This window comes from Cupressus sempervirens, chromosome 11 (assembly GCF_028749045.1).
Source record: "Cupressus sempervirens isolate cs-2001-9-10 chromosome 11, ASM2874904v1, whole genome shotgun sequence".
Lineage (NCBI taxonomy): Eukaryota > Viridiplantae > Streptophyta > Pinopsida > Cupressales > Cupressaceae > Cupressus > Cupressus sempervirens.
Genome location: NC_143128.1, coordinates 317,877,746 through 317,901,186, shown reverse-complemented (window position 1 = coordinate 317,901,186; position 23,441 = coordinate 317,877,746). Strand labels below are relative to the sequence as shown.

At 34.5% G+C, this 23,441-nt stretch overlaps 1 protein-coding gene across 1 annotated transcript; it reads left to right on the top strand.

Annotated features, from left to right (window-relative positions):
* The first annotated feature begins 449 nt into the window (after nucleotides 1–449).
* Nucleotides 450–8,358, top strand: LOC149529400 (polyamine oxidase 2-like). Its single transcript, XM_089811434.1, has 10 exons — nucleotides 450–817; nucleotides 3,082–3,194; nucleotides 3,404–3,492; nucleotides 3,615–3,728; nucleotides 6,466–6,553; nucleotides 6,644–6,729; nucleotides 6,824–6,926; nucleotides 7,043–7,140; nucleotides 7,255–7,684; nucleotides 7,818–8,358. The coding sequence occupies exons 1-10, from the start codon at nucleotides 778–780 to the stop codon at nucleotides 8,127–8,129; spliced, it is 1,473 nt and encodes a 490-aa protein (XP_089667560.1). The 5' UTR covers nucleotides 450–777; the 3' UTR covers nucleotides 8,130–8,358.
* The last annotated feature ends 15,083 nt before the right edge of the window (nucleotides 8,359–23,441 follow it).

Here is a 23,441-nt window from a genome sequence, read left to right as displayed (position 1 = left end):
TTGAGCACTGATATTCAAACTTGGTATTTATAAAAAGAAAAGAATAACAAACTAAACCTCTTTTTCAAAGAAGTCCTTGAAAATTGCCAACCCTAATTGACCTGGTTTGCAATCATTCTCATTCCCTTCTCTGTCATACCAACTGTAATATGACATGCTGACCTTTTCCGTCCTCTTTCCTTTTTCTGCATAAAATCTTTTACCAAGAAACAGCTTAAAAACAATTTTTAAAACCCCATTACCAAAAGCTTAATATTTACTACTACACACTAAAAAAACGCGGCCCAAGTGGCAACCAGGTCAGCATTGAGAGGTCCAATTGAGGAAAACGTGAAGCATTGTACAACTGGAGCCACCAAAATCGGCACAAGGAAGGCGGTGCTACAGTTAAAAAGTTGCAAAAGGCCATTGGATTCCGTATAATATCTCGGTGGCTTCATTAATTTTTGGCAGCAGTAATCAGATTCTTTGCCTCCTCCTCTCCTCCTTGCGTTCACGCATTTGCAAGGATGGTGTGGAGGAAGGTGCTCCACTGAATAATTCCATTCAACTGAGTAATATTCTATTTTTTCAAAAATATCTTCCGTCCACGTTTAAGTGGTGTGAATAGTTCTTATTCGGCCTCGCTCCTTTTAGAGCCACTGGGTTTCAGATCATCTGCAAACGGGTGAGCATTCAATTCATTTTTATCTTTTTGGAGGGAGGGCCGATTGCGCTTGCTGCAAGTTTTTGGGTGCACAGTTTTAGCTCGATTCTTGTTGATTTGAGCGATTTGGCATGGCGATCACCAAAGAGGAAAACCTTGAATCTAATTCAGGTAAGCTGGTTTTAAATCGGTTGTTAGACCGTCCTGTTTTATAAAGAAGTAGTTGCTGTTTTAGACGAATTTTTATGAATTTTGAGACCTTCGTTTTGATTTTTATTGAGATGACAAATAATCTTGCGTGCCGCTCTGAAAGTTCTTCCGGTTAATTTTGAGAATCTATCATAGCATTGTATCCCACATTAGTTGGGAACCCAACAACCTTGTGATACAGAATTTAGAATCAAGGATTCTTTCAATACCAGCTCCTCGATCACATTTCTCAAACTGTATGAATTTATTGATAGTTAACTACTATACTACTGCAATAAGGTGCAGTAACATATCTACCAAATTGCATGCGTTCATTCTAAGCGAAAACACTTTGTCACAAACACATCAATCAAACCGCAGGCTTATACTGAAACCAAATCATCTACCAGCCACATGGATAATTTGAATTCCTATTCCTTTGTCACATCTACTCAGATGCTTGGGCTCATTAGAATTTGAAATATATGTACTTTTCTATCATCCTAGCTGCGCCGCTGTATTAAAAACTAACTCTGCTACAACCACTTAACTATTTAGATTCATTGAAATACAACTTCATTACCCAGGGCGTAAGCAATATGGATCCATTGAAGATAACTTCTCTGCCCCATCAATCAAACCATTTGAATGAAGTTAAATCCACTTTCTCAACTAAAATTATGTTGATTAATTGAAAGCTAAGTCTTCTGCCACATACGCCAGACCACATTGACATACAGGTGTAGACCCTGCTACGTATGCCAAACCATATTGACTTGGAGATAACAGTAAAAGTGGGAGGCCATGCCTGTGAGGAAGGGGATGATATCAATGTGGGAGGAGTGAACATTGTGATAAATGCCTCGTCTTCCCACTAGCACACATCCTGGCTGAAAAGAATGGTCTTGTTGAGTACTTTGAAGTCGTATTCAAATGCAGATCTATGATCTGGCACATGGGTTGATTGGATGACTTTCTGTACAGATGCCCTTGTTTGTTTGGAAGGTCGTTTGTTAATGCATTTTGACCCCATTTTCTGGTTTTGCATAACTAGTTATGTTTGCAGTTGACATTTCCTATTGGTAGTTTTTGTATTTAGTGCCACCCAGAGCTTTGACAAGTAACAATATTTACCAAATGCATAATTTTTGGTAGATAATATTACCCTTGTGCTGAAATATTATTCCTTTTATGCATGCTAATAGAAACATTTAGAAGAGTCCATGTTTTCATTATTTCAACCTGAAAAATCTTCATAGACATAAACCGAGGGAGAACCCTGTCTATTTGAAACAAAGCTATTTGATCTGCCCAATTACAATGATCCCATAAACCAATAGCCATAGGAAAAACATCATCTGCAATGATCTTTTCCGGGCTGCTCAAAATGTGTCTAAAAGAGGTAAATCTTCTAGGGAATGCATGTTCAAGTAGATGAAATCCTGAACATTCGATGAGGACATTCTACTGTTTACAATCTCTCTTATCAACGCTTGTGCATAATCCAAGCCTTTTTGCATAGAATTTGTGATGGGTCAGCTTTAAGAAACTAGTCTTATAATAACTAATGATTGTGTCATGTAGTATCCTTCAGTAGAGCTCGTTAGTTGTTGCAATATATTCAACAAGATGATGGAAGATACTCTATGGTTTCCTCCATCCATCAAAAGCATGCTTGATAAATAGCCCTCCATCTACTTGTCATTTGTTCAGAAACCATATATAATTCTGTCTTTTTGGTGAAACTTTCTTTTATCTAGTTGGACACCTATTTTACTGGGAGATGTGATAAAAATAATTTTAGTTATTTCCTACAAAATCCAAAATCTTCTTCTAAAAAACAATTCATACTTATTTTAACCTGAATTTAAGCAATTGTTATGATTGTATGATGGGTTTTATTTTTGACTTTTCTCACCATAAACTAGTTTTCTTAAATGTCATGCTTTGGTTGCGGTTAAATTTCTATAGCTTTAGCAGTATCCTGAAATAGCAATTGTTGCAACTCAGGATCCATACAATTATTGAGAAATAGATTTTATTGTATTTTATATAGCATTGCACTGCACAAATCCTATGTTACGAACAAAATAGTATTTAAAACAGTAATATCTGATTTGTTGCAACTCATGATCTCTACAATTCTTGTGAAATAGATTATTTGTAGTTTATGTAGTATTGCACTGTAGAAATCCTTTGTTGTGAATGAAAGGAATGTCTGACTCCATGTGGAATTTTTCCTGCAGCTGTTTGTTCTTCTGGTAGAGATTTTTCTATTTCTTCGCCATCTGTAATTGTAGTAGGTGGAGGTTTCGCTGGGATAGCAGCTGCACGTGCCCTTCAGGATGCCTCATTTAAGGTTCATATAATTGCAGCATATTTTCTTTCATCCTTTCTGTGTTCTTTTTGCTGAATGTTGCGATTCGTGTTTCTTTCCTTTACAAGTACCTTTTTGGGTGGAAACTTAAAATGTAGTGTAATCCATAGTGTAACAGTTTTATTCATAATGAGATATAATGAACTTGACATGTGCTCATATGATAATATATTTTTTTAATAAATGTTTAGGTAACATTGTTGGAGTCGAGGGACAGGATTGGTGGACGTGTATACACAGATTATTCTTTTGGGTTTCCAGTTGACATGGGTGCATCATGGTAGGAAAGAATTTGTAATGGGCTTGATTTTTCTTGAGAACTTTATATTATGAACTTTTTATTTTTGGAAGAGCCACGTGTCTTCCAACTTATGGTCTTATGTTGTCCAACATTTCATGCAGGCTACATGGTGTTTGTAAGGAAAATCCCTTAGCACCTATAATTGGGAGATTGGGACTTCCTCTGTACCGAACAAGTGGTGACAATTCGGTCTTATATGATCATGATTTAGAAAGGTATGTTGCGATTAAATTGTGAAAATTTAATTTTATTATTTGATGTACTTGTTTACCATTTTTCTTATTTTATGTGACATTAATTGATTTCTGATGAACATTTGTGCCCATAACTAGAGGCACTCTGGCACCCACTGAACTAAATGTATAGGATAAAGTTTTGTAGGTGCTTTAATTGATTTGAATAACTCTTTAATTGTATGTGTATTCATAGAAGGTAGATGGAAAACAATATCAACCATACTATACATTTACCAGAAAGAACTTGCACAACATGTTTGAAATGTGTTAACCCAATGTTTGAAATCTGCTAACCAGTGTACTTACAATGTTTGAAATGAGTTTACATGAATGCTAGTAATTCTATTAACAATTAGGTGCTGTTGAAGTCAAGGAATACGATTAGTGGATGTGTACACTCAGGTTATTCTTTTGGGGTTGAGTCGACAGGGATATTTGTGTTGGGTTAATTGTTTTAAGAATGACCATTGTATGCAAAATCAGAGGTCTCCTAATACATACCTTTACTAATTAGACACAGTAAGATTCCATAGATGCTATAATTCATTTGCAGAACCCAGCAGTTGCTTCATAAACAGCAGATGGAAACAAATGTCAACTAGTGCTATATAGTTTTAAATTGAACCTCACTCTTCTTTAAGAAGCCTTAATATTCCCACCAAAAACCCAAGAGATTTCTGATTAAATTCAAAAGTTATAAGATTGATCGTTCTTATGACATGCCCTGTATTTGAGATTGGTTGCTCCATTAGCAGAAGGATCAAAGAACAGTATGCAGCTATAAGCCATGAGGAAATTGTTCAATGATTCAATCTGCCCTTTCATAACACTTTTCCTTGTCTAAACACCATATTCATCTCAAAGAGGCTCAAACCATCTTATATAACTTATAACTACTTCAAAAGGAAACTCAAGAAGGAATTGAAAATTTGGCAACCACCCTTCTAACATAAATTATAACGAGGTGTGGAGCTTGAGTTATATGTGGCATCCTTTGCTAAACTCTCTAAAAACCTCTTCTTCCTCCTGATGTCACTCTCTTCTGCCTTTTCATCCTCTTTTCTTGCCAGGTTGTCCACTTCTTCCTCTATCTTCTCTGTCCTCCCTTTGATTTGTTACTAATTCTCGTTTTCTCTACTATCTTTTATAATCTGCCCCTTTCTGCTGTGAGTTGGTGGCCATAGGCTTTTCTTATACTTATTGTTTATCTTCTCATTTGTTAGTATGTTTATCTTTTTCACTTCTTTTCTCCTCAAACTGTTCTTTCTCTCTTTTCAGCTTTTTCTTTCTTTGTTGTCCTTCTGAAATTTTGTTATAAGTATCTATTTGAACATTCTTTATTCTTTTCAGTTCTTTTAATCTTTTTTAACTTTATATGTTAGCCCTTAATAATCAATAGGCTAAGATTATTATCTTATTTCCATTTCCATTTAATATTCGTAATTACTTGTACAATAATGGTCTTATGTATCCTAATTTTGCTTCATATCAAACTTCATTTGGCTTCCTTGGACTTAATTTTTTATCATTATACAATTACAATAACTCATCATATAAATTCAATATATAATGTTATCAATCTTCATCGTATAATTTCGCTTTGAATTTATGAGTTTTCCTCCTTATTTCCTATCTTATTCTGTTGATTATTTGGAGTTTTAGTGATCTTCCCTCTTCTTTTTGGTTTCTAATCCTTTTTCCTATATGATTATATAGCGTTGTCTGCAATCTATCATGAGTGTTAAAGTGTTGATTATAAAATTCTTGACATGGTAATCCAGAAGCAATATTAAACAGTGTCATGGACTCTGGAAACATCAAGTACTCTTATAAGGTTCTGATATGTTAAAAGAATCAGATAGAAGCCTTAGTTAGAATTTATGATGTTGTCTACTATTTTCCATTAAATGTGTCTTTTGGATTTATGTACATGGTAAGCGTTACTACGATCCTAAGGCAAAAGACATTTTGGTGGAATATAGAGAAAAAAAGATGCACACCTCTTAAACCATTTCATGTTAATGTTTTTAACACCCAAATGTAGAAGCATACTGAAGAATGTCTCTCTGTTTTAATGTCCTTAACAACTATTAGAAACATATGTTCTCTCAAGGTCATTTACCTGTGATTTGGTTTACCAACCTAATGAAATTTGGCTAATCATTGATGCTGAACACCATCCTGGCAGCTAGTGCTCAGTTTGTGCTAAAAATCAACAAAATGCCCAATCAAATAGCAATATCACACGGTTCGGGTTTCATGATGGATTGGTGGATGATAAAATGTGTTTCCAGGGCAATTTTTCATGTTGTTTATGTGATTTAAGCCCTTAAAAATCATGGCTAATTAAATCACTATTTTTTGGGAAGAAAACCAATACAGCCAAAGATTTTTTTCAATCACAATTTTTGCAATCTTTTGAGGATTTATGCTTCTATGGGCGTAACAAATGATTAAAATTTAAAATGATTTCCTTGGTTTTCTACAGTTCACCCAAAGAACCCTACGGTTTGTTTGTTTACTAATAGAAGGCAGATGAAATCAATATTCACTTTTCCTGTGTATTAATTTTGAAACAAATTGCAAGGGAAATTGGAGGGTTCCATAGTGCCTTGCATTCTATTGTATAACATAAGATTTCATTGTTCGTATGAACATTTCAGCACCCAAGCTATGGCTTTCAACTTTTTGCTTATTGGTTTGTCTGTGAATGCAGCTATGCTCTTTTTGACATGGATGGGAATCAAGTTCCATCGGAGCTAGTAACGAAAGTGGGAGAGGCATTTGAAGAGATTATAGAGGAGGTTCTTATTTTGCACTCTGGAAATTCTACTATATCTCTTCCACTTGGTGTATACTTGATTTTTTAACTCACCGTTTTAATTTTTCCTTAGACAAAGAAAGTACGAGATGAAGTCTCAGAAGATATGTCTGTGGACCAGGCTTTTTCCATTGTATTGGAAAGACGCCCAGAGTTGAGGTACTTACAAATTTGTGGATGTTATGTAAAATAGAAAATATAATCATTGGTTTATTAAACTTTTGTTCTAACTGAGAAGCTTTTGGGGTTGTAGGCAAAATGGGCTTTCTCAAAAGGTCTTGCAGTGGTACCTATGCAGAATGGAAGGGTGGTTTGCTGCAGATGCAGACATCATTTCTTTGAAAACTTGGGACCAGGTAACATATATTTTTTGTTCATTGACTATAGTGGTTCTCACATGTGTCAATTGGAAGTAAAGCTAGTGATTTACCATCAAATTATATTTTTGCCCTAATCCTTTTTCTGGGTACAGGAAGAGTTGCTTGAAGGTGGACATGGCCTCATGGTGCAAGGATACCATCCTGTTTTACAAGATCTGGCTGAAGGCCTTGACATATGTCTCAATCATAAGTATAATACATTTATAATCAGCGTAATTTTTGGTTTTACAGTGAAAAGGCCATTTGATTGATTTAAACAACTGCATGTTGCTAATTTGCAATGCCTTCTGCTCTCATTTATTAGGGTCACAAAGGTATCTCGGAGATATAATGGTGTACGAATTGTGGTGGAGGATGGGAGTACTTTTGTAGCTGATGCAGCCATCATTACAATACCTCTTGGTGTCCTAAAAACAAACGCAATAGAATTTGACCCACCATTGCCAGAGTGGAAAGAGGCAGCAATATCAGATTTAGGGGTGGGCAATGAAAATAAGATTGCTTTATATTTTGAGGAAGTATTTTGGCCAAATGTGGACTTTTTGGGAGTGGTTGCACCAACTTCATATAGTTGTAGCTATTTCTTGAATCTGCACAAAGCAACTGGACATGCTGTTCTTGTGTACATGCCTGCTGGAAGGCTGGCGAATGACATAGAAAAGATGTCCGATGAAGCAGCTGCTAACTTTGCAATATTGCAGCTAAAGAGAATTCTGCCTCACGCATCTGAACCGGTAAGTGGTCAGCCACATAGTTTTTGACAATGTAAATGGCATTCAGTTTATCTTCCATGTTTCAAATAAACACAATCATTCCAATTCTTAAATTATCTGTTCTTGATGCTTATTTTTTATCCCATATTTGCAGATTCAGTGCCTTGTCTCACGTTGGGGATCAGATTCAAATTCTCTTGGTTGTTACAGCTATGATATTGTAGGCAAGGCACATGATCTCTATGAGCGGTTGCGTATCCCTGTTGACAATCTTTTCTTTGCAGGGGAGGCTACAAGTATGCTTTATCCAGGTACAGTACATGGGGCCTTCTCTACAGGCACTGAGGCTGCTAAGGAATGCAGAGAACATTTAATGGCACAGTTTACACACTTGGAGTTGTTTCAACCTGTGATGGCAGAAGAGCATACAACCAAATATGCACCTCTCCAAATTTCAAGGCTTTGAGCTCTAATTATATTCTTATTATGGTGATTCAGATAAATGTTTTATCTGCAATCTGTGCTTGAGTGAAATGCACTGGCTGTATGAGACAGACTTTCCAATGTAGATGGTATTTTTGGCAGCATGCAAAAATTTGGCTAGTTGAAGCCTTTGATATGCCCATTGCGTAAGCGGGGGTGTGGAGGTTTGTAAGCTGGGAAAGACAAATTATGGTCAATTGTTGTTTGCATCATTTGATTCTTTGTTGAAATTGCATGTGGTCTCTGTTGGGAGAGCTGGAAATAAGTATTGGTTTAAAGCTAAGTTACTGATGCGGGTGGTGCGTGGATTTTTTTTTTTTTTTTGGGATTTTGGATGCAGCCATATACATACATACATACTATAATTTATGTATGCAAAGAAATGCATGAAATATACAAAAATAAACCATTCCGTAGCATGATGCTTCACCATTGATAGTTCAACTTCAAACTTCTCTAACACAAAGTAACAAATATACAAATAGAAATAACTAATTAGTAAATTTATAGTTACTCAAGTTCAAGATACCAATGCAATTTGAATTACAAAATCTAAACTCTGTTTATGATTCAATGTTAATTGATCAAGAATCAAGACTCAAGACTCAAGATTCACTAATCAAATTCAGTCATTCAAAATCATAAGAATTCTAAAAAAAATCACATTCTCATCATCATCAATTAAATACATGCTAAAATTGATGTTTAAAAGGCCTTTTGGCCATGGGTGCTTTCTAGATGGGCCCGGACACCTCCAGGATGCTCCCAAGAAGCACATTCTGTGCCTGTGGGTTCCTGCTGGATGAACTGCAGCGCATCCACCAAGAACCCACAGTCCCAGGATGCGCTTCGTGAGAGAATCCGTGCAGCATCCTAACACAAGCAAGCATCTGGACACATCAGAACCAGCATCCGACCATTTCAGCTGAGAATCAGTACCAAAGGTTATAAGTGTTGATGTTTGGCATGGTATGTTACTGGTTTATTGGCCTGCAGACCTGGTCCAGATGCTGGGTAAGTTTGATTGTGGGGGATGCTTAGGCCCTGTCTAACTGGGTTGGATTCATCCTGGATGAACCAATGGGCAAAAATCTTTTATTATTATTATTGTTTTTGTTGGTAATTTTCATAATTCTGATTTTCAAATCTCTTGGAGAGCAACGGTGCTGGCCCTGGAGTGATGAGGCTTGTTTGCTTCACCCACAGAGGTAGCATTCTTCTTTCCTGCCTTTGTTGGGCCTTTCCTCCATTGAACTCCCTTGCATCAGTTTTCTGTGGGCCATTTTTTTCATCACCACATTTTGCAAACTGAGACAATTTCTGCTGCTGCAAATTAAACAGGTTCTATGTTAGCATTGTCATTGCTTCTGAGCAGATCAGGCTTTAGCCTTTTTAGCTTTTCATAACTACTAATGATAAATTAGGCTTTTGTGAGAAAGGTCCATTATTTATTCTATGATGAAACAATTCTACGTTATCTGTGTACTGATATCCCCTCCCAAAGCTGGAAGCTTGTTGACCGTCTTGATTAATAGATTATTAGTATTTTCTGGTCAACTTATGTAGCACATATTTACTGGTTTTTTTAGTGCCAGAGCCCTAAGGATCGTGACAGATAGGAATTGCTTGCCTGTTATGCTCAACTTTGAATAAAGCATTATGGCATGTCAGTTCAAAGCTATTAACATATTTTGGAAAAAGCTGTGTAGTTTAGAGGGAAAATTATGATTTCTTATTGGTCGAAAGCATAACTATTCAGGTGAATACTTCCTTCTTAGCGGATTTTACAAGAATGTGCTGATATCATACTCTTGTTTTTTTGCTTATGTATGTTGTGGGTTGTAAAATAAGCTGTTATCCGAGTATGACTGACTAAAATGTCTTGAATAATCTCTTTACGTGGCTTCTTTTTTGGTTATGACTGGCTGTCTAAATGTAGCATCTAACTCAGGGTTATGGACAGAAAATGTAATCCAACTGTAGAAATTTTGGTATGGAAGGGAAATTAAAGATGTGGGTCAACTACTTCATTGCAGTGATATCCTTCCATGTTCCAACACTCTAAATATAATTTTAGGTGGCAGTGATCTTCCATTTTCCCACTTGCATTTTTCAATTTTAGGTGTTTATTGTTGCTATATGATCTCTGGGATTGTTCATGCAACGGAGTGAATTCAGGATTGACCTGTTGCTTGGTCACAGAACATCACTAGCAAGCAGCAAAGAACAGAGTAGAGTAAAGCATTAGGTTGTGCAGTTACGTACCAAGATTTGTAATTTCCAACTAATGCAGTTTCTAGGTAATAATTTTTAGGGGGGCCATGTACAAATGCTGTGTCTGCGTAATGCATGCAAATTGCAGTGATCTGCAGTTTTTAGGTAATAATTTCTTAGTTGTGGTGGTCATACGCTCATTAATTTGTGCCAGGTGTACACAGACATGATACGACTGTGAATAATGTTATGAATTTAGTTTACTGCTTAAGATGGATGTGTTGCTGGGCACAAATTTATGTTGGTTAGCCCGTAAGCACAACTTTTTGGCTGGTTTTAGGTCAAATCACTCTACCATTGATAATTGCATCAACGGCAGTAACTGAAAAAGTTGGGATATGCAAGGTGGAAAGGCCTTTTTTCGCTTTGTGGAATTAAAAAGACATTTGACACTGTTGTTAGGGACAGGCTGAGGATGTCGGCTGAGGAGTAAATTGGAAGGACTTGACATTCCAAATGAGCACAGAGCAGCTGTCCATAGGCTCTAGCAGGTCAGACCTGAAATTTAAGGTAAAGAGGGACATGTTGAGTGCTTTGGTAGTGACATTGGAGTCAAACAAGGGTGTTATCTTTTCTTCATGTTGCTGGTCCATCAGCTTTAGTAGGTCGGAGCTGAAATTTGAATTAAAGAGGGAATATCTGAGTGTTTTGGTATTGAAATTGGAATCAAATGAGGGTGTCCTCTTTTCTCCATGTTGTTTGGTTTGTATATTGATAAACTAGAAGAATGGTTAAACAATGGAGGAGAGTATCTAGCTAGTAGGATATGTGGTGAAGCTGGTGTTACACGTGGTGATCTTATTCTAATTGCAAAGTTTGCCTAGGGGTTCATAGAGTGTTTGAAGGCTTGAAAGCTTGTTTGTCGAAAGGTTGGGATGCAAGTGTAAGCTAGCAAAACCAATGCACAATCTTTTTCTTGGCAACAGAGTAAATTTATCTTCTAACGGAAGCTATTTGGAGGTAGTGAAAGAATATACATATCTAGGAATTGATCCTGACAATAGGTTGAGTTGGGAGACATTTAGGACAAAAATCAAAGGCGGATGGAGAGCTTCTTACCTTACATACAATAAGGCACAGGAAAGTGGAGTTACGGGATGGAAAACCAAGAAGACTCCTTTTGGTTTGTTGGTTGTGTTGTCTTTTATGATTGTGGAGTTTAGGGATTATGTAACATCCACTTTTCCCGGGTCTTAATTAACAACATATCAAAGAAATATAGTTGATACTTCATCTTCCTATTAACGGTTGCAACAATTAAAAAAAATTTCAAGACTAAGAATTGAAAACACCATCAATGAATTTACTATGGAAATTAAAATTTACATACCATGGTATTTGTAAACGAAATCAATCTAGGGATGCTTCTGCAAACACCCACGTTAGTCCATAAATACCACTTAGTATCAAATGACAATTACAATCAAATACCACTATATCAAAATTCAAATGATGATTCTATGAAATACCACTTATATCAATTAGGGCATCGATTACCAATAGATCATTTAGGGCATCAGATACCGCTATATCAATTAGGGCATCAGATACCATTGTATCAATTAGGGCATCACATACCGTTGTATCAATTAGGGCATCGATTACCATTGAATCATTTAGGGTATCAAATACCACTATTCATTTGTGGCATTAGATACCACTGTATCAATTAGGGCATCAATTACCATTGGATTATCTAGGGCATCAAATAACACTGTATCACTTGGGGTGTCAGATACCACTGTATCATTTAGCGCATTAGATACCACTATATCGTTTAGAACATTAGATACCATTGTATCATTCCTTTTCTTCTTATTACTAACTATGGCAGTAACCTAAGATCAGAAGATTTGCTCATAATCATTATTCTTATAAATGAAAGATTGAAATATCAATCCTATAGATATATTTTATATTTAGTTGGAAGGTCAACCAATCCAATTACATTGACGAGTAAGATTGCTTACATCAAAGGAGATAATTGAATTCAATGATATAAATTAATCCATCATAAATTCTAATTGTATAAATATCATATAAGTAAAAATACTTGTTAGCGATAAATGTTTGAATGCTCAACTTATCTTTATTTGATGCACGTTTTGACATCTCGTGCAAAGGGGAAACATTGTCAGGGGCTTAATCTCCCAACTGTGGACCTCAAACTTATCCCCACACTTTCTTTAATTACAAAAACCCTCCCTTCCCGAAATAGACATGGAACACTTTGTTAGCCACTAAGCATTCTGGTATTTAATCACACCACTCAACTTGGTAGTAAGAGAAAACAATAAACATGATCATACATGAGTTATTAAATGATTCATTTTTAAAATGATAAACATTGTTGTCACATTTGATTATGTTTCATGTTATTGCAGATTCCTTTCTCTCACCTCTTCACCCTTTTCCTTGGCTATACAACCGGGTGAATCCCAGGGGTTTATATCTTAGAGCAACCAACTCTTTCTGTTGATCCTCAACTGATATAAGAATATTATATGTTTCCAGCTCATCACAATCTATGATTCCGAGAAATGTAATCTTTAAAACTTGCAGAATAAATATCATTTGATTCTGATTTCCATGATATAAATAGAATATGATAGCATGTCATGGATACTTGGCTTTTACTTGTCATAAACAAATTTAATTTTGAGAGGATCAATCCTATAATATTAAACAAGATATCATCATGATAAAAGTTGTAGCTTATTGCTATGTAATTCGATTTGTTGTAACATTTCATCAAGAAAAAATCATATTTGCAATGTTGGATTTGGATATTCCACATAACCTTGATTAATCTAGAAATGAAGTCTTCCTAGACGCTTAGCTACCTGCCTCACCTTTGTTGACAAGATCTCTAATGCAATCCTTGTATAAGGTTGCTCACGATTTCTGAGAGAATAATTGTATGAGCAAGAAATTGTGGAAAGGAATAATGTAATGGTATAAACTAATAACAATGGGGATGTTGGCACTAAGAAAAAGGTAGTCAGTATTGTGGAAGAAGGCGGTAATGATCACATAAGTCGTATGCAAGAACAAGGTAGTTGGGTGTTGTTAAAAAAAAAGAACAAAATGCTACCTTTCGTCTCCTTCGACTTCAAAATATATAATGAGCAATGTGACTTCTTGGCTTCCAAGAAGCCGTAACTACATTGTAGGAAGACAACATGGAAGAAACAAAAAAAGTGGATGAACAAGTGAGACATTGACATGAATGTCCTAACACTAAAATTGAAATAAAAATGACGGTGTTAGAAATGCTTAGAATTGTCACATGTGGACAACAAAATGGCAAAAAAGAGTACCACTATCTCAAAGAATTCAACCTTGCACGGAAGCGGGACAAAAAGCCTACGTGAGGTCTAGGATAAAGGAAAAGGCTAACTTTTTAGGAGCGCAAATGGGATCGACTCTCATCACTGTAGATGTCAAATGGGAGATGAACTTCCCTAGGGTGAAGGAATTGTTTCTTATGTAGTAAAGACACGATTGAAATCAAGTGGCACTTCATCAATGTGTGCAACATTTGAGGATATGTGTAAGCAATTTGAAGATACTTCGAAGGTGGATTGTGGAAACCACCTTTTGGAGAAGATTAGGCTTCACAAGTTGACAAACTTCTCGATCAAAATTCTCAATAGAAGAGCCGACATAGAAAGATATAATGAAAATATGTTCATGTTGTGGCTTTTTGTCCCTTAGACCACTTAGTCACATAGATGTCATTAAAATTCTTCAATTGTCAAGGTTTCTCAATTTCTGTTTTTGTTGCTATACATTGTAATTGGTGGCCCCATAACAATAGCACATTGTAAGGTATGATTTGCGTTTTTGTCGGCTGGATAGACACTTGTGTTCCGAATACGTACTGTATTCGTTTTGAATTTTTAAATGATCTTGTTTCTTCTTTGGTACATTTCTGTACGTTTCAATAGCTAGTACAGCCTTCCAGCTGTAAATGCCAAAACACAAGTACAACTATATATCTGTTTTCATATCGTAAGGATTTAGACATTTTTGTGGGAATGTTGAAAGGAATATTCTCAAAAGTTCAAAGGGAGAAAATAGCTTCTCACATATTCTAAATAAATACGTCTGTAATATTAAGTATCTTTCTCTGTTAAATTTATTAAATATTATAATAAGCCAAATAATTTCATTTAATTAATATAAGCAATTAAATGGACATTTTTAAATATCTTCTCCATTAAAGTATTTGAACAATTTATTTTTTACATTTATCTTTGAATCTAAACAATAGTGTATAAACATGGTATTCAAATATGTGAAGTATTATTTTTATATAGTGGTTTGGTAAGTTTTTGTATTATAATATTTACTTTAATTATTAATTTGATATATAAATGTTTAAAAGTTTTGTAAATCTATTTGTTTATTTTTACATTATATTTTGTATAGTTATAATTTGAATATTGTTTTAGTAATCTAATTCTTTGTAATCAAGATAATTTAATATTTAATTTATTTAATTTGTTCATTTTAAAGTTTAGATTTTTATTTAGTATCTATTTAGGCAACTTCAAAATCATTTAAATCTTAATATATTTTAATGAATTTTTCTTAATATATTTTAATGAATTCAAAAAATTAAGACTGTTATTTAGACTTTTGGAATATTAAACATATCATCATAATATTTATTGCTCATTCAATCATCCAAACAAAGATATAATCACAATAATGAGAGTTTTTTTATTTTCTCAAATCATTAAAATTATTTTATTGCAAACTATTGGTCCAAAGACAATATCTTAGAAATTTGGAGATGTATCTTAAATTATTTTTTAAGTTTATTTTTTCTAATCATCTTAATTTATATTTTATATTCAAATGTTTCACCACTCTAAATGTATTTTTCTTGCAAAGAATATTTCACACATGATTTATAATTTTTTAAATAGTTATTTTATATTAATATATAAAAATCACATAAATATTTAGAATATTATTATAAATTACTTTGAAACTATTTGTTTTAGTTTTTTATAATTTCAATATTAAATAATTATTCCATTTAAATAAATTCTATTACCTATATTCTCCTTCTATTTATTATGTTTATTTCATAATTTAATAAACTTTAAATTATTACAACTAACAATAAGACAAATAGAAAACTTAAAGTATCTTTAAAAATAATTTTAGACTTCCATTATAATCTTTATTGATTGTTCTTCGTTACAATTTTAAACATTTACTATACACCATCTTTATTTGACTAGTCCGTGACACACCAACGAAAGAGTAAATCCTCTTTTCTTTATTTTTCTATTGAAAAAATGCAATGTGATTTGCTTAGTGCAAAACTTACAAGTGAAAACAAAAAACAATCTTGTCAAATTTTGTTAGTCATTTTTCATTGTATTGACGACATATTACATCATGTTTAGGTTGATTCGCTATGAAAACATACAAATTCTCTTTTTTAGGGATCCTTTTCATGTAAGGTTTTAATGTTTTTTAAAAAGAGAAATCAACATAATTTTTGGAAAAAATTAATGATTAAATAAGGACATAAAGCATCTAGTTCCTCCTAATGGTATATATGAATTTGAGTTTTGCTTATTGTTTGGGGTGGTAGATATTATTTTAGTAGAAGTACATATGTGAATGATAAATGTTAGTGTTTAGAAGTTAGTATGTTTGATTTGTTAATTTTATGATGTTATAAGTATTTGGTTATTTGAATTGAATTAGAGGTTGATTTTTATCATAAAAGCTCAGAGGGGACACATTAAAGGACGACAAGCCAACCTCTTGTAAAGGGAAGTAGGAACACCAACTTGTAAGTTGTAAACCATCAATCAACATTTCTAGAAAGAAACACAAAAATTTTAAGACAGTGGATTAAATCACGTGTGTCAATTTAGTGATTCAATCAAGGAATTCTAATGACGGAGCTCCATGATTTCTCGCCAACAATAGCATGACTTTTGACTTCTAGAATATCCACATCTAGGCATCATTACTTTGGTGGATTTTTTGCGATAGAATAGACTCATAGTGACAACCACAAATGAATATAGAAATTCCATTTATAGATTGCTAAAGAAAATACAAAGATTCACACACACAATAAACATTTCAAACACCACTAATATGCTAAACTCTTTCAGAAAGATTAAAGGCCAAAAATATTGGAGATAAAGGAAACATATTTTCATAAATAGATCGAAGCATGCTACCCAAAATGCATATTGAAGAATAGAAAAGATCAAACAAGAAGATTACCTTGCAAAAGATCTTCACATTTGCAAAGCATCAAAGCACAATGAGAAAGGTTGCATCCACTCCACGACCCTTAAAGAAGCACAATAAATGATTTAAAAGTACTCCTCAATAGAATTCATATGACCATTGAGTGCTAACAAGTGACCACTAAAACTTGTTAGCCCAAAAGATTCTAAAAAACATTGTGACATAAGACCAAATGCATCCCCCCTTGAATTTTCACAAAACATTTGATCAATTCCCAAGAAAATAAATTAATACTCAATATAAGAACGATTCTGTTTAGATTTTGTTCACCTATGATGTCCACGCCAAAAGAAGTTGATAAAAAAAAATACAAAACTTATTTTGAAACAAACAATTAATATTTCCTTGGTAGAAGTAGATGCAATTTAATGATTTTAACTGATGTTGAAGTGCTTTGCAAATCTTATTTTCAAACAATTAATATTTCCTTGGTAGAAGTTGGTGTAATTTAATAATTTTATCTAATGTTCAAGTGCTCTGAGTTTTTTATTTTGATTTTACACGATGTTCTAAAGTTCTTTTTAATATTAGACAAAATTTTATATCCTGCATAAAATAATGAAAGCTCTACTGTAGACAATACTGACTAATAAAAAAGGAAAAACAAATAATGCTTTTGATGCCAAAAAATTCAGGAGAAAAAAAATATGAAAATAAAGGTTTCCAATTGGCTACAATTAATATGCTAAAAAAACAACATGGATGTTGTAGTTACCTACCATTCGGTAGGAACTACTAATACTAATGAACTTTATTTCATGATGTAGGCAAAGGGGTGAATAACTAGGGCCAAAGGCTTACTTAGCTATCCAAACCACCCTGCAAGAGTTAACACAACGAAATCAAACACAAAAAACAACCAAAGGAGGAAGAAGAGTGAAATACTTTTATTGATTCATCAAAATATCTTCATACATGCCCAGTTGTAAGGCCTTCTAGGTTACGGCCAATTACAAATACATTCACATTCAAAGATCCAATTGCAAATTCACACTTTCAGTTATGCTCTCTAATCTTCTTCCCAAAAACTTACCTAACTCTAAGCCTAAACACTCAATATATACTTGCCAAAATGGCTTACAGATTATTCTAGAACATTACATAAGAGGAAGGCCAACCCAAAAATGGTCTAGACGCATCCTAAGAAAATATCTTAACATAAATGTCACAAAAAAAATAAATCTCATAAGTCGGCTCACAGAAATCACGTCCAAACGCTAACACTTGACATACACTAGGTAACTCAGTGAATGAAGAGTCACTTGGCATACACTGGGTAACTCGATGAATGAAGACTCACTTGTCATACATAGGATAACTTGGTGAATGAAGAGTCACTTGGTATACACTGGGTAACTCAGTTAATGAAGAGTCACTTGGCATACACTGGGTAACTCGGTTAATGAAGAGTCATTTGGTGTACATTGGGTAACTTGGTTAATGAAGAGTCACTTGGCATACACTGGGTAGCTTGGCAAATGAAGAATCGCTTGGCATACACTACGTAACTTGGCGAATAAAGAGTCACTTGGCATACATTGGGTAACTCGGTTAATGAAGAGTCACTTGGCATGCATTGGGTAACTCGGTTAATGAAGAGTCACTTGGTGAACACTCGGTAACTTGGCGAATGAAGAGTCACTTGGCATACACTAGGGCTACAATAACTCAACATCAACATGTAGAATGAACAAAATGAGTGAGATAATAAGGCAACCTAGGATGCTCCTGCATCTAACAACCGAGGTTGAAAGGAATGATTATCCTTAATCATCGAGATGTCACAATTTGAGTGGAATCCAACTTAGATTGTGAAATCCATGAAGCATCTTCAATAGGCCTATTCTTCCACTTTACCAAATATTCATAGTAATCTTTTTCTCTTGTGCTCCTGCCAACTCTTTGATCCAATATCTATTCAACTTCTTCAATCTACTTCTTAGGATAATCTTCTAATACAACAACTTCATCATCTGACTCATGATACTTATACAAATCAGCAATATTGAATATAGGAGATACATCCATGTCATCAGGTAACTCAACTTCATAAGCATTACCACTGTCAAACTTCTTCAAGATCTTACAAGGTCCAAATTCCTTCATCTTAAGCTTACTGTATATTCCAACTGGAAATCTTCCTTTCTTTAGATGAACCATCACCTCATCACCAACTTGAAAATCATTGTGTCTTCTAAACTAATCAGCATTCTCCTTATACTTCTGATTATTTTATTCCAAACTCAACTTCACTTCCTTATGCAAAGACTCCATAAAATCAACAAATTCTTCTCCTACAACGCTTTTTTTTTCTTCACTAGCAACATCTCTCAAATCTGATATACCTCTGGGATGCATTCCAGTAACAATCTCAAAAGGTGTCTTCCTTGTACTCCTATTCATAGAATTATTATATGCAAATTCAGCTTGTGCCAATACCATCTCCCAATTTCTTGGCTTATTCCCAACTAAAAATCTCAACAAATTTCCCAAGCTTCTATTCACAACCTCTATCTGTCCATTTGTCTGTGGATGGAATGAAGAACTGAACTTCAACTTAGTACCCATCTTCTTCCACAAAGTCTTCCAAAAATAACTAACAAACTTATTGTCTTTGTCTGAAATAATACTTCATGGTAATCCATGCAATCTCACAATCTCTTTTAAAAAAAATTCAGCAACATGCTCTGTCCATTACAAAAAATATAGAAGCATGCCCCTCGACTGTCTTAGGCAATCCAAGAACAAAATCCATACTGATGTCAGTCCAAGGTTTCTCAGAAACAGTAATGGTTGTATACAAACCAATATTTTGACTCACTCCCTTTGCAACTTGACAAGCTCCACAACTCTTTACAAATTTCTGAACATCCTTATACATTTGTGGCCAATAATATTTCTCTTTTAGCAAACTCAATGTCTTATCAATTCCAAATGTCTAGTTAATCCACCACTACGTTTTCCCTTAATCAGATTCAATCTCATAGGACTGCTAGGAATACACAATTGAATACCTTTGAGCAACATACCTTATTGAATGAATTATTAATCGTACTTACTTATATGATCTGTTAGATTTGGTGCTCTGCACTCTCTCCACACCTCAGAAAAATCAAGATCAACATCATACAATTCTTTCATTTCATCAAAACCAAGAACTTCAACCTTCATTTCAATCAACAAAGAATGTCTTCTACTCAATGCATTAGCAACTCTATTAGTAACTCCGCTCTTATGCTTGATCACAAATGTAAAACTCTACAAGTACTCATCCCACTTCATATGTCTCTAATTCAATTTATGTTGACTTCCCAAGTATTGTAAAGCTTTATGATTAGTAGACAACACAAAATCCTTAAGAATCAAATAATGTCTCCTCTTCTTCAATGCTTGAAAAATGGCATAAAATTCTTAATCATACACAAAATACTTTCTTTTAGCATCATTCAACTTTTCACTAAAGAAAGCAACATGCTTACCTTCTTGACTTAATACATCTCCTATTGCATTACCACTTGCATCACATTCAACTTGAAATACTTCGTTGAAATTAGGTAAAGCCAATACAGGTAATTCAACAACCTTTTGTTTCAAAGTCTCAAAACTCTTATCAGCTCCATGTGTCCACTTGAATTCCTTTTTATCTCCCCTCATTGTTTTAGTCATAGCATTACAAACAACACTAAAATTCTTTATAAGCTTTATGTAAAAACTAGCCAAACCATGAAATAATCTTACCTCACCCACATTCTTAGGTGTAGGCCATTCCAAAATTGCTTTAACCTTCTTAGGATTCATCTTCAATCCATCAGCTGAAATCACAAATCCCAAATACACAATCTCCTCTTGCATAAAAGAACACTTTTTTAGATAAATCAACAACTTTTCCTCTTTCAACCTCTGCAATACTTGTCTAATATACTCAAGATGTTCTTCCTTAGTCTTGCTAAATATCAAAATATCATCCAAATAAAAAATCACAAACTTACCCAAGAATCTTTTCAGAACTTCATTCATCAACCTCATGAAAGTACTAGGTGCATTAATCAAACCAAAAGGCATAACCAACCATTCATACAAACCATCTTTTGTCTTGAAAGAAATCTTCCATTCATCACTTTCTCTAATTCTGATATGATGATAGCCACTCTCCAAATCAATCTTGGTAAAATACTTTGCTCCACTCAAACAATCCATTATGTCATCCATCCTCAACATCAGAAACCTATATTTCATTGTGATTTTGTTAATAGCTCTGGAATCAATACACATTCTCCATTCTCCATTCTTTTTAGGTGCTAATATAACAGGTATAACGCACGGACTCAAGCTTTCTCTGATCAAACCTTTCTGCAACAACTCATGCACTTGTCTGTTAAGTTCCTCATTCTTTGCAAGTGTCAATATATATGGTTCTTTGTTTGGCAAACTAGCTCTAGGAATTAGATCCATACAATGACTTATACTTCTTACTGGAGGTAAGCCATTAGGAATATCATTAGCAATAATTTCTTTATACTCATTCAACAATTTGGTAATTTCTACTAGCACTCAGCTATCACTATCTTTTGTCACTTGGTCGTTATTCGCTTCTGCTGCTTGGTCATTACTACCAACACTTGGTCCTCTAGGAACTATGCCAAAATATACTCGATTCTTTTTCATTTCCTTTTCAAATTGTTTCCCATTAACCATGCAAATTTTTACAGTAGTACAATTAACCTCATCTAGACTTTCAATCAAAGGCAACAATGTTTGTTTTTTCCCATTTACCCAAAGAGTATATTGATTCAATCTTCCATCATGTATAGCATATCTATCATATTGCCAAGGTTTACCCAACAAAATATGACAAAAATCCATGGGCATAATATCACACAAAACTTCATCAAAGTAATGTCCAATTTTGAACTTCACAAGGCATTGCTCACTTACCAATATCTTATGCTCATCTTTGATCCATGAAACATGATAAGGTTTGCGATGTTTCAGCCTCTACAATTGCAACTTTGTAACTAGCTCTTCTAATGCTAGATTTGTAAAACTTCCACTGTCAATGATCACTTTGTAGCATTTTTCAGCCATCTTACATCTTGTCTTGAAAAGACTTCTCCCTAAAATAGGTTCCTCATCACTTCCCTTATTACATAAGGTTCTTCTCACCATAACCTTCTCTCCAGCCTTAGGTCCACTTGGTGAACCCTCATCATCTTCTTGAATTATAGCATTTTTGTTACCTTGCCTACTTTTAGAGGATCTACATTCAAAAGATCTATGTCCCTCTTTACCACATCTAAAACAATTACCATGAAATCCACCTCTAGAATAGGAATTACCTCTTCCTCGGTAAGAATTAGTGCCTCCTCGATAAGAATTACTACTTTTCCATTTGGTCTTGCCTTTGTTATCATTCTTCTGTTTAGATTTGCCTTTATCCTACATAGAATTGTCAGATCTGCCACTTTCTCCATAAGATCTACCGCTGCCTCTCTGAAATCTGCCACCTCTACCTCTTTATCTTTGTCAAGATCTCCTTAGCTTTCAAGGCATATTGATATGCTTCTTCTACACTTTCCAACTTCACAAAACTTATTTCATCCTAAATTCTAGATCTCAACCCACTAATGTACCTTGCAATTTTTTCAACATCATCATCCACATGTCTAGATCTAATGTCTAATCTATAGAATTCTTCGATATATTCTTTCATAGTCATTTCCTTTTGTTTCAAATTTTTCATCTTTCTCAACAAGCTAACTTGGTAATCAGCAGGAAGGGATTTTTTCTTTACTTTGTTCACCATCTTTGGCCAAGTTCTGATCTTCTCCTTTCCTCTCCTTTGTCTATCAGTTTGCAAGTGCTCCCCCATAGTGATGCATGACCTTTCAACCTAGTGACTGCAATCTTCACCTTTCTATTATCATAAGTGTTTTCATACTCAAATAACTTCTCCATATCAAATATCCAATCCAACACAACATTGGTATCCAATTTTCCATCATAAGGAACAACTTCTACAACAGGCTTTGAATTTTTCCTAGACAATATTTGCAACAATCTTTCCTCATCTTGATCTTCTTCAAGTTCTAGATTATGGTTTGGTGTTGCATCATCAAGATGTGCTCCTCTCTTCTAGGCTATCTCCACATCATCTAATCTGGCTACAATTTGTCTCAACTAATCCAATATAGCATTATCAACATTATTTCCTCTACCACGAACCATCTTTACAAATCAGGTTCCTATAAGATCATAACCCTCTGAAAATAATAGGTCAAATCCACAAATCTGCCACCCTACAACCAAATCTCAAATCAGGGTTCTACACGATCTAATCTCCATGAGGATGAACCTCAAGATTTGATACCAACTGACACAGGAAAAGGGGGGAATAACTAGGGCCAAAGGCTTACTTAGCTATCCAAACCACCTTGCAAGAGTTAACACAATAGAAGCAAACACAAAGAACAACAACCAAATGAGGAAGAAGAGTGAAATACTTTTATTGATTCATCAAAATATCTTCATACATGCCCAACTATAAGGCCTTCTAAGTTACGACCAATTACAAATACATTCACATTCAAAGATCCAACTACAAATCCACACTTTCAGAGTGATAGAGAAGCCATTGGGTGAGGTAAGAGGAAGATCAAAGTCGCATCATTGAAAGAGGAGTAGCCCACGATAAGACAAAGCTATAGGGCATGAGTGGCAGGGGTTGTAG

Coding starts and splice junctions, on each gene's coding strand:
- LOC149529400 (XM_089811434.1), top strand. CDS start 778: ATGGCGATCACCAAAGAGGAAAACCTTGAATCTAATTCAG. Junction 3,493..3,614: donor GTTGACATGGGTGCATCATG/GTAGGAAAGAAT, acceptor CATTTCATGCAG/GCTACATGGTGTTTGTAAGG. Junction 7,685..7,817: donor TGCCTCACGCATCTGAACCG/GTAAGTGGTCAG, acceptor CCATATTTGCAG/ATTCAGTGCCTTGTCTCACG.